Source organism: Quercus lobata, chromosome 4 (genome assembly GCF_001633185.2).
Source record: "Quercus lobata isolate SW786 chromosome 4, ValleyOak3.0 Primary Assembly, whole genome shotgun sequence".
NCBI classification, from domain to species: Eukaryota; Viridiplantae; Streptophyta; class Magnoliopsida; order Fagales; family Fagaceae; genus Quercus; species Quercus lobata.
In genome coordinates, this window is record NC_044907.1 from 9499100 (window position 1) to 9511712 (window position 12613).

General features: G+C 34.7%; 1 protein-coding gene across 1 annotated transcript; it reads right to left on the reverse strand.

Moving 5' to 3' along the window:
• Positions 1-267: 267 nt before the first annotated feature.
• Positions 268-5706, reverse strand: LOC115986506 (tetraketide alpha-pyrone reductase 1-like). The gene is made up of 6 exons (XM_031109616.1): positions 5415-5706; positions 3442-3611; positions 2516-2707; positions 1794-1956; positions 843-1029; positions 268-608 (listed from the first exon to the last, which is right to left on the reverse strand). Exons 1-6 carry the CDS (start codon positions 5530-5532, stop codon positions 464-466), a joined length of 975 nt encoding a protein of 324 aa, XP_030965476.1. The 5' UTR covers positions 5533-5706; the 3' UTR covers positions 268-463.
• Positions 5707-12613: the final 6907 nt, after the last annotated feature.

Sequence of the window (12613 nt, forward strand, 5' to 3'; positions counted from 1 at the left end):
GGAGAAAGGAGAATAAATGGTGGGGTCTGAGTATCTTCTCCCTAAGCCCACCAAAAAGTTCTCTCCAAAATGGAGAGAAAATGTTTGGACAAAAAACTCCCATCTGATAACTTTTTATTTTTTATTTTTTTTAGAGTCCTCTCTACTAACATGTTAGGTACTCTTCACGGTCTCTGTGGGTCACAATGAAGAAGAAACAACAAAGGCTCCAGAAAGATCAAACCACAAAGACTAAACCCAAACAACGAAGATCAAATCCAAACCACAAAGATCAAATCCAATGTCTCATTTTTGATTGAGTGAAACTTGATTTATAAGTTGTGTAGCTAAATATTTCCAAAAGCATTACAGTTTATAAATCTTAATACAATGGGAGCATTCAAGCCCAACAGACACCGGTCAAGATGAGCAATACACAATTTATTTGTACTTATTAGCATCACTTCCCTTTTAATAACATAATTCAAATAGTGATGATGCCGTTCTCCTTAAAGCTTTCAACAGTGTCCCTAACACTCACTTCCCAAGGAATGAAGTTAATACCCAAACTTTTGGCCTTGTCTTGGGATATCTTGTATAATGGCTGCAAAGGCTTGTCATCTTCACTTCTGCCAAAAATGAAAGATAAAATTGACTCTTCTTCAACTTTTGTGATGTGCAAGAACAATTACTATGGGTGACAAAAGCAAATTCTTAAAAGAAAAATTTATTTGACGAAAGAAAATTATTAATTGAACTAATCATTTAGTTAAATGAAGCATGTATTCCACTTGAGTCATACTTGTCAGTTACAAAATGGCACCAATAAGGGACATTCAATATCATGCAAATAAATAACTCACTTTTCAGGAAGCCGCAAACTAGGATAAAATTTGCGCAATATCTTGAAAACTTCAGAATAGTGTGTAACTCCTCCAACTATACAATATCTCCCACTAGCAGCAGGATTCTCAAATGCCTGAATATGTGCATTTGCAACATCTCTAATATCAACAAGCATGTATATTCCATCAGGGAATATTTGAGTTCCTGCACAAACGAAGGAGTGAACAAGTTAATCAATAGCATTATATGGAATGATGTAGCTAGAGAGAGTAAATTTCAACAGGCCAAATATGGTTAAACACACAATTTTCATTTTGATTAGTTGACCATTTTATCAAAAGAATATGCTTGGAGATCATTGTTGAAACAGTTCACCTTATAGAGCAAGTATACCCTGCATTCAGCAAATGCTGATTATCATCCTCAAATTGTACAAGATATATATAAGTTATAAAGCATATTCTCAAGCTGTGTATGTTGAGATAGAAGCTTTTTTTATCCATGGAACATAGGTTGAACCACAACCTATACATTTTAGGTGGCATTAGTGGGCTTGGCACTTGCAAATCAAGGTCAAGTTTAAAACCTCCTTGTTTTCAAATGAACTCTAAGTAAAAGAGAAATTTTTACATTCCATGTTAAGAGAACTAGAATTAAGTAAAGCCTTGTGTGAGAACGAGGACAAGTAATTTCTGGAGAAGGAGTAAGTCTCATAAAACTGTCACTTATCACTCAAAATACCTAGTAAGTTCTAATGTTAGATCAATGCTCATAGACTCAATAATATTCTAAAAAGTTGTAGCACTCACAATTTACTGGAATAGGCCTATATACACCTATCATACTTCATCCACTAAACCAGTTATGACTTTAATTTGTCATATGATATGCTAATCATACTTGAATATTTAGAATTTATGTAGAAAGAAACACAATACACTTAGTCCTCATTTGTTGCAAAAGCGTACCATGTATGATCTTCAGAAACCCATCAAGACTAGAAGTAAGAGTTGGCTGAATGAGTGGACCAATTACAAAGCCTGGATTTATTGTTACCAAGTCTATACCATTCTCTTTAGCAAATGTCCAAGCAGCCTCCTCAGCCAAGGTCTTTGCAATCATATACCATTGCTGAAAAAACCCCAAACTATTAAATGGGAACATTTCTTGGTCAAAAAGGAATGAAATGTAGGACCAAAAAAAAAAAAAAAAAAAATGTAATTGTCTATGATTTGATTAAGAGCAGCATGGAAATCTACAAAATTTACGCTTATGTTTAGAAACATCGAAATCTATAAATTCAACATATATCTGATTCTAGAACATGAAATAATTACTAGGTACTATAATTACATTAAATATATATATATATATATATTTATATATATATATATATATCTTGAGAAAAGTATGATTACAAGAAATAGTAAAAAGAGCCTAGATGCTGACATGGATTTCTTACTGAGAAAGCAAGTTAACAAACCTTGTGATGATATTATCTAATGTTCCTCAGAAAGCAGCTATACTTATAGGACTAGATATATAAAGTCAAAATATTATAGCTCTTACATTTCTACTTTCTAGTAAATCATCATCAAAACATTATCATAGATCTTTCATTAAAACTATTTTAAGATTAATGCTATATAATAGTCCTATTAAAGATACACTTATAAGGAAATACACACACCTTCAACTCCTCACAAGCAACTGGATCCGAAAACCACGTCTCGTCAATAACCACATCAGGGGTCAGTGGTTTTTTGTTGACCATAACTGCAGCCATAGAAGATGTTACAATCACCCTCTTGATAGAATGAACTTTTGCACATGATCGAAGAACGTTAAGTGTGCCCTTCACTGCTGGATCAATTAATTCTGACTGAAATATAAAAAAAAGGTGAAAGTAGGTCCCATAAGAATAAATTTATGAAAAATATTGGATAAACTGAATACATTTCATTTGACAAGTTTATCATGTAACAATATTGTTATTGTGTCACTTTGTACAATTTCTCTAATGTCTTTGTGAATAATTTCTAGAAACAATCTAGCAATTAAATCTAAAAACAGTACTTTCAAAATTTTCCAGTTGCAACAATGTGGGGAAACAAATGCAATTGCAGGCAGCAATGTTGAAAGCTTGAAACATCCTGTTTCTTTGAGCTGCAGTTAGAATACAAATTGATAATTTTTTAGGAAGGCATTGACTTAGTTATCCTTCTTAGGAGTGGAGGAGTCCTTTAGCAAATAGAAGTAGTTCTTTGACAATATTTATGATCAGCCGAAAAAAAAAAAAAAAAAAAGAGAAGAATCCCCTCCAAAGTCCCTGCATTAGAGAAACCTACACTAAAAACAATTTTCTTCAATGTCCTCTCTACTTCTGGATTAAGACTTGAGAATGCTTCCCTAAAATGTTAAGTGCTTATTTTTGTTGCTCAATTTTCCCCGTTTCACTATATTGTTTTAACGTATTGAACATATAAGAATCAGATGTTGCTAAAACAGTTTAGCTGGTATGAGATCCTTAAATTATTCACCATATTGACAGAAAAATGATCACAGTGTATTGATTATACATTACACAAAGGCAATAAGTAACAATACAGGATGAACCTGTGGGTCACTGGCAGTGAGAATAACGGGGGATGCTGTGTGAAAAACACCTTGGCATCCATCAACAGCAGAATCAAAAGATCCTTCTTCTAGTAAATCTGCTTTGAAAAACTGAAGTCTTTCTTTAGCCCCATCAAGTGAAAGTAAATGCTCTGTTTTCTTTGGATCATCTGTGGAATATATATGCATAAATTCCAATTGGAAGGCTAAATTATTAGTAGCAAGGACTGCATGAAAAATAAAGGTACGAAAGAAAAATGTGAAGTTAAAAGCACTACGTGCTTGCTATGGGGAATTTCAAAACTCTGCCTTAAACAGAGACTTATGCTTGGGGTGGGGTATTTCTACAAAAGTTCTTGATAAGAGAGCTTGAGCAGGGAATTGATCAGTGGTTTGTTTTGAAGATTTTCTGTTTTCTCATGTTACAGAACTTGAGTGTGTTTGCTGTTGGTGGAGTGAGGTAGTACTCTCTCACTGATATTTGTATGTGTTTCTGGAAAGATTTAAGTTAGTCCTTTGGTTAGTGATTAGAGCTAAGCTTTGTGGTTTTGTACTTTGTTACTTGTTAATAATATATCTCATTCATAATTATTAAAAAAAATTAAAATGTAAAGAATAAGTGTGCCTATGATGCAATATGATTGTGAGTTTGTGACCAAACCATGTACAAAATCTACTATTAGATCCTATACCATTTCTTCTATGTTCATAACTTTTTTGCCATAATTTTTATTACATCTTTGATGTAATTGACTGTGAGTGATGGATAATTACTTTTACATAAATCTACAATTTTTTTTTCCATCACCCATGATTTCTACATCAGTGATGAAAGTTTCAAGTCCATAGATTGTCTCATCCTATACAAGATGAATTGTGCCGAAGCTATCATTTAGGATGACCATTCGTTTATTCAACACACAATAGTTGATGTACCACCAATTGTGTGCACTTCATGTGCACAGATTCACTATGGTCACATGATAAGCAAGTTACAACTTTTCAAAAATTTAAAGACTTCCAGTGTATCATTTTTCACAGTGGATCTATGCAGACAATTTGTTACTCACTTTTGGCCCCAAAAGGAAGTGGGTGGGGTCATTTACCACAACCTATGTGGGTGTGCATGAGTAGCTCCCATTCCAAGGAAGCAGTCCTATAATTGAATAAAGCATGATCGGCTTGTTGTGTATAACACTTATCCAAATCAAATGACGTATAAGTCAATTCGTTTTTTTTTTTTTTTTTTTTTTTTTTTTTTTTTTTTTTTTAAATAATTGTATTACATATATCAATGTCATGTCTAAGATGAGTCAGGCCAGGCCTGGTTGGGTTAATACTAAGAACCAAACCATATTCAATTTCCCACTTTAGCTAAAGTCAATTACGACATAGATAACCATATTGATAGGTATGCGCATGGTTTACACATACTAGGAAAAAGAATGATCTCATTTCAAATTTTGTTCATTTCCTGGTCTCAAAATTAGATTTTGTAAATCTAGAACAAAAAAATGCCCATTTAAAATTTTGAAATAATATAACAGTCCATACACTGATAGATAAAATAAATATATAAAAAGGTTAAAATAAAAATTTCGTTCTTAAATTTGATTGAAATTCATTTAATTCCTCTAACTTTGCTTTATTTCAATTAAGTTTTTAAAATTTTAAATTTATTTAATTCAGACCTTTCATCCAATTACATTTATAAAAAAAAAAAAAAAAAAAAAATTTGAGGTTAAATATACAATTAAAATGAAAAAAAAAATTATCACATAAAAAATCTATATAAATATTTTTATTATTACAGAATTTTTTCGGAAAATATTTTTTAATGGCAATTTTTTAACAAAATTAATCAGAAAACTTAAAAATTCAAGTAAGATTAAAAGATTTAAATAAATTTTATTCAAACTTAGAACGTGCCATTTACAGGCTGATACAAATTGGAGAGAGAGAGAGGCACTGACTTGTATCGCGAACTGTAGCTTTTACAGTGTACCCACGTTGGAGCAGGTGCTTGACAAGCCATGATGCTATGTAACCCGAAGCTCCAGTCACACACACCACCTTCTCCTCTCCACTCATCCTCTCTCTCTCTCTCTCTCTCTCTCTCTGTATGTTTTAGTGTGTAGCTATTGACTTGGTTGTGTGTGTGTGTGTGTGTTGGTGCTTTTATAGGGAGGAGTGATAGCAGGTATAGTGTTTGTCCGAGTGATGACCGAGTGATGAGTGGCCTTTTTTTGTTGTTGTTGAGAAACATGAGTGGCTTTGGTTAACGTTTGAAGTTAACTTCTTTTCTTTTATTGAGCAAAATTATTGAAGTTACTTGTACCTACTACCTAGAAAGTCCGACTACAATGAAAAGGTATTTGACAATGACCCCATAGAAATAGGTGTTTTTTTTTTTTTTAGTCGCTATAGTGTTTGGCAGAGTTGTTAGTCCGTTTGGCAGAGTTGTTAGTTGTACCTACTACCTAGAAAGTCCGACTACAATGAAAAGGATTTTGATAATGACCCCATAGAAATAGGTGTTTTTTTTTTTTTTTTAGTCGCTATAGTGTTTGGCAGAGTTGTTAGTCCGTTTGGCAGAGTCGTTAAACAACTAATTTTCAGTTTTTAAATAATATTATATATATTTTTACACATATTTTTACTCACAGGTATTTCAAAAAATTACAAATAATATTATTTAAACTCCTACTACTTAGAAAGTCCCACTGCAATGAAAAGGTATTTGACAACGACCCCATAGAAATGGGTGTTTTTTTTTTTTTAGTCGCTATAGTGTTTGGCAGAGTTGTTAGTCCGTTTGTTAGAGTCGTCAAACAACCAATTTTCAGTTTTTAAATAATATTACATATATTTTTATACACATTTTTACTCACATGTATTTCAAAAAATTACAAACAATATTACTTAAACTCCTCTACAAAACGGGCCCTAAAATGGAGTGTTATATTGTTTTAGTAAAACTCATATTCTAAGAGCATCTGCAGGCATGTCTAAATTTTAAATTTTTTGTATGTCTAAATTTTGGTTATTTTCTTTCTCAAAAAAAAAAAAAAAGAGTTATTTTTGAACATTAAACAGTGATATTTATAATCTATCTATTTTTTTAAATACACTTTTCAATAAATTCTTTATCTTTTCTTCATCTCATTTAAATATTATTTATTTATTTTTTATTCTTCCTCTATTTATTCTCAACAATTATATTTTTCAATAAAAAAATTTACGTTAAAAATATTTTTTACAATATTTTCGCAAGAATCATAACAAAATCTTATGCGAAAAGTTGTTACTAGTTCTAATTTGAAACCCACAATTGAAATTATTTTTTTACTTGCCAATATTAGCTAATAACAATCTATTACTTAAGATTTATTGTGAAAATATTGTGATAGGATTTGTCAATTGTCATTTCTTATTCTTTATATTATTTTTTCTTTCTTTCATCCATAAGTTTTCTTCCTTTTTTCTTTTTTTTTTTCTTTTGTTTTTCTCCACCACACACGTATACCCACTCCTATCTCTATCCTCCCTTTTTTTTTCCTACTTCTTTTTTTCCTATTTTCCTTGATTCCAAAACCTTTCTCTCTCTTTCTTTCTCTAGCTCTCTCTTTCTTTTATCAATTTGAAGCAGAAGGCGTGGCTTGGCACAGTAAACGCCGTTGTGAATGTTTCTAGCCGTGGTGAGAGGAGAGAGAAAGAATTGTTTTTTATTGAGTTGTATGATTTTTTTAAATAGAAAAATTCATTTGGAATTGCTATAGTATTCTCTAGATCAAGACAACTATTGTAGCAACTTCAAAAAAAATTTGGAAAAGTTTTGCTTTTAGAGAAGCTATTGGAGTGAGTTTTTTGTGTGTTTGTTCTCCAAAATTGGTTTTAGAGAACTTATTGGAGATGCTCTTAACTATGATAAATTTATTTTGATCAATTTTATTGGACTGTAGTGCCTGTAATTTTTTTTCTTTATAAATTTTATTGAAAAAAAAAACAGTTAAAAGTTATATGCAATTCATAAAAGCTACTCCAAATTGATAAAAGCTAATTAGGAGAATACCCAATAGCATCTATCTCCCCTCCCTCTGCATTTGTTTTTAGAAATACTATATTTCACAACACTTTCTTCGAAATAATACATGTCTTGACATTTTCATTCAATAAATATTGAGTGATAGGTTGTTACAGGTTATTATTAATGAATAAAAAAGTAGTTTTGATAAGTTCAAATTAAAACCAATAACTTAACATCTATGATTTATTGTAAAAATATTGTCGTTTTAAAACTTTTTTTCTTTACGATGTTATAAACCAAAACCTTGTTCCAATTAAGTTAACTGGTATAATCTTTGATGGTTAAATAAGATATCTGAGATTCAATCTGTCTACACCAACCATTAATTGGTGTCTTGATACAATGATAAATAGAACAATCATCAGAAAGTCATAGGTTGAAACTTCATAAAAAAAAATTAAAAAAAAATTAAAATGAGTGACGCCAAAAACCAATTGGTGTCTTGATACGATGATAAATAGAACAATCATTAGAAAGCCATAGGTTGAAACTTTAAAAAAAAAGAAAAGAAAAAAGAAGTGAAATGAGTGATGTATATTAATGGTGGATGTGAGAATCAATACCTAAATTTATACAATTCCCTAAAATCTTTTTAGACATTTCTTTTCATGACTTATTAAGGTGTCAAGTTGTCATTGGTAGATAAAAAATTAATAGTTACTTACTTCTGCAGTATATTCATTAATACATATGATTTATAAATTAATAAACATGATAAGGTATACGTTTTTTTGTTGGATAAACTATAATTATATAATGTTTAACGAAATAAATAAATACTTCAAAATTAAGAATTTACATGAACCCAGAAACTTTGTTAAATGAGTACCTTCTGTTGTTTTGAACAGAAACTTTGAGCCTAAGCCATGACCATCCCCCCTTGGTGCAGTTGAAGTAGGCCCAAACCTTGCACAAATCCAACTCAATGGGATCTGCTTTGAGACTGTTGGTCCAACCCAAGTCCACAACATTGGGCAGCCCAAATGCAAATTAGAAGTGTCAATTGCCTATTACAAATATGGGCCCCGTATCACTATTGAGCCGCCACACTCATTTAGCCAATTTGTTAAAATCCTAACAAAGTTAGGAATTTTTTTTTTTTTTTTAATAACAAGTTAGGAATCCTTTTATAAATACAGTCCTACTGTCCTAGAATAAAACAAGTGTGAGAAAATAATTTTTTTTAAAAAAATTTGAGAAAACTTCTCCTAACGCCTAGCAAACTTCTTTTCATTCATTTCCCAAAATCTCAAGAGAGATTATTATTGAAGTTATTTAAAAGTTAAAGTACCAAGCATTGTTGGGACACACTCAAATCATATTTTCCTAATGAAATAAACAATTAATTGACTTACCTAATAACAAATCCTATTTTTCTAATGAAATTTTAAATTTCCAAATTTCAATTTGCAACAATGTGAAACCCTAATAAAAAAATTAATTTTTATACATGTTTAATATCAAACTAAACAACTTTTTTATACTCATTGGAGTTTAAAAGACGATAAGTTCATCTAAAAAATTATATTGCAAATACACACATGTGAAAGTTGTTAATTTTATATATGAATATTTGTAAATTATGACTTATTCTAGTTGTTTATATTTGTGTATGTGCATTTATGCATGTGTATTGTAAGGACTCAATTCGTAACGACCCCAAGATAATATTGGGCTCGTACGTAAAGAGGGCCCAAACAATATCATTTGGAGAGCGTGGGTTTGAAAGGCTAGGTCTGGGTCACCGGACGGTAGTTCGGGTTGGCTCCAGTCAGTGAATCTTGTCCGAGGAGTCTGGGGAGCTCTATGCTCTTCTTACTCTCCTTGTTTCTAGGACACCATGGCTGGAAGGACGGGTTGTCCCCCCCCCCTCTCACACTGCCTTTCTTATCCTTTTATATGGATATTTATCCTCTTACCAGCGTCCACGTGTAAGCTCAATTTCCTAGGACTTAAGACTTGTCCTATCAACCCATACCTAGAGTGGTTGGGGGTGATTGTAAAAGCTGAAGAGCATGGCTCTGTCAGGTGCAGAGTATTGAATGACAGTAATGACAGCTTTCCCTTTGTCCATGGTCGTTATACTATCCAGCGTCTCCTTCTCTATTGACATAGATATTTTAGATGTTTTCCCAAATTGTTCCTATACCGTTTTTGCCCTTTCTTCCAGGGGGACCTCGGATATGCCGAGGACAGAATCATCCTCGGCTATGTCTCAAGACTATTTGGACTTTTATTACACATCATCGGCTATACCCTTCCTCGGCTCCGGCCTCGGGCCCCAACGTAAAAATGGGCCAGGGCCACAAATTATTGGGCCCCACAATAGCCCCATAAAATCCTGCTGTCTGACCTCTTGGTCGGAGAGGAGGGTTTTGGTGATGCCAAACCTTTATTACGGTTCATTTGGTTCTGCCCTTCATTAATGTTGGTGTCTCTTCATCTGCTTAGGAAATACGTCGAACCACGAGACATTCCTCTGAATTCATTCACGATGCGCTCCTGCCGTTTCATTATTCGAGGCGCGTCTTTAATAAATTTCCTTTACGAGGCCAATCAAATCTGACAGTTACAAATGACATTGGGGAGTTGAACAGACGCTACCTTACTTACAGATCTTCTTGGAGATATGTATGGATTAAATGTCACTGAATTCACCTTCCATATAAGAAGCCAAATGAGAGGGTATTTCCTTCGCGTAAAGACTTTTTAACCTTCCTAAAGCCTCAACTCTCAAACTGTGCTCAAAGTCTTCCTTATCAGCATAGCCAAAACTTATGGTGTGACACATTTGAAGTAGAAGTGGGGATGAAAAGATCACATCCTTCTCAGAAGCGTTCTGTCCCTCCGAAACTTAAGATGGCTCGGTCAGGGCAGGGATGGCAGAGACTCAAGATACCTCTCATCCTCCCTTCAGCCAAAATCCGAAGCAGGGGCTCGTTACGTCAAACTTTTGGTGCGACTGAGCTGGAGTCACCCATTATCAGTACCAACTACTCTCTTATGAGCATAGCTAACATGGCACCAGCGTGTTAGGAGTCAGGACTAACGCAGGGACAAAGTATCCCTGCTTCTTCCTCTCTTTCTTCACTGGTGCCTCCTTTTGCCTCCCCTTCTTCTTCTTTCCCATCACCAAATCCATCCTGATGCTTTTCCTTCTTCCTCTTCTTCTCCTCTTCCACCAAGGGAGGTCACCCTCTCAATATGGGTGCTACTGGGGCAGAATCTGGAAAGACCTCGGAGCAGAGTTTAAAAAGACTTCTGGCTGTTTGTTCGTTTTTATTTATTTATTGTTTTTGTAATTCGTTTTCTATATAAGCTTGTTTAAGCCCTTCATTGTACGCTGTAATACCTCTTTATATTAATAAAAGTCGACATTGCTTTATTTTGTATATTCTACTTCTTTCTGAAATGGTTAGGCCGTGAATAGACGTACTACCATATGACTTTTTTTTTTTTTTTTTTTTAATATTCTGAACGATGCTTAGGGCCGAAATCCCAGTTAATAAAAAGATCTCGCTCTGTGCTTATTGAAACTATCCGGCATAATAATGCCGATTTGAACAAATGATACTTAGGGCAGAAACCCTTACTAAGAAAAAAGAAAAAGATATTATGATGAGCTTATTAGAGCTGCCTGGCATAATAACGCCGACCTGAGAAAATAATACTTAGGGTCGAAATCCCTTACCAAGAAAAAAGATGTTACTATGAATTTATTGGAGCTATCGTGTACAATAAGACCGACCTGAAAATGGGTTGTATACCCCAAACCTGAACGAGATGATGGCTGAATGCTCGGTGTCGTGTAGGAAGTAATCATCCGAGGATATATAACCCAAACTGAACCGCCCTTGCAAGTCGCTGAGTAATAAGGCGTTTCGCCACCTACCTAATGACCCTCATAGCCTTAGCCTTTTCTGGTATTTGGTCCGAGGACTGAGCGACTTAAAATTCTCTTTAAGTAGTTGGTTTTCCCATAGGTTTGAGTCCGAGGACCTTGCAATACCTTGGTTCTGTCCAAAACTTGATTTTTAAGTAGTTGGTTTCCCCATAAGTTTGAGTCCGAGGACCATGCAATACCTTGGTTCTGTCCAAAACTTGATTTTTAAGTAGTTGGGGGAATTAACCCCTCGGCTATGGCGTGGGACCTTGGTTTAGGGGGATTAGCTCCTCGGCCAAGCCCCTAGAACCATCCGTGTTGCTGACGCTACGAAGCGCAGCCCCTAGTGAAGAAACGTAGCCCCTAGTGGAACTTTACGCTAGAACACTACATCCAGCTGTTGGAAATGATGTGAGCGATTGTCTCAACCCACCACCTGTGCCAAGACACAAGCCTTCCCCACAGACGGCGCCAATTGTAAGGACTTGATTCGTAACGACCCCAAGATAATATTGGGCTCGTACGTAAAGAGGGCCCAAACAATATCATTTGGAGAGCGTGGGTTTGAAAGGCTAGGTCTGGGTCACCGGACGGTTGTTCGGGTTGGCTCCGGTCAGTGAATCTCGTCCGAGGAGTTTGGGGAGCTCTATGCTCTTCTTACTCTCCTTGTTTCAAGGACACCATGGCTGGAAGGATGGGTTGTCCCCCCCCCCCCCTCTCACACTGCCTCTCTTATCCTTTTATATGGACATTTATCCTCTTACCAGCGTCCACGTGTAAGCTCAATTTCCTAGGACTTAAGACTTGTCCTATCAGCCCATACCTAAAGTGGTTGGGGGTGGTTGTAAAAGCTGAAAAACATGGCTCTGTCAGGTGCAGAGTATTGAATGACAGTAATGGCAGCTTTCCCCTTGTCCTTGGTCGTTATACTATCCAGCGTCTCCTTCTCTATTGACATAGATATTTTAGATGTTTTCCCAAACAGTTTCTATACCGTTTTTGCCCTTTCTTCTAGGGGGACCTCGAATATGTCGAGGACAGAATCATCCTCGGCCATGTCTCAAGAGTATTTGGACTTTTATTACATATCGTCGGCTATAGCCTTTCTCGGCTCGAGCCTCGGGCCCCAACGTAAAAATGGGCCAGGGCCACAAATTATTGGGCCCCACATGTATGATAGTTTATCTTTACTCGTGATATTA

Coding starts and splice junctions, on each gene's coding strand:
- LOC115986506 (XM_031109616.1), bottom strand. CDS start 5,532: ATGAGTGGAGAGGAGAAGGTGGTGTGTGTGACTGGAGCTTCGGGTTAC. Junction 3,612..5,414: donor AGCTACAGTTCGCGATACAA/GTCAGTGCCTCT, acceptor TATATTCCACAG/ATGATCCAAAGAAAACAGAG. Junction 1,030..1,793: donor GTTTCTGAAGATCATACATG/GTACGCTTTTGC, acceptor TCGTTTGTGCAG/GAACTCAAATATTCCCTGAT.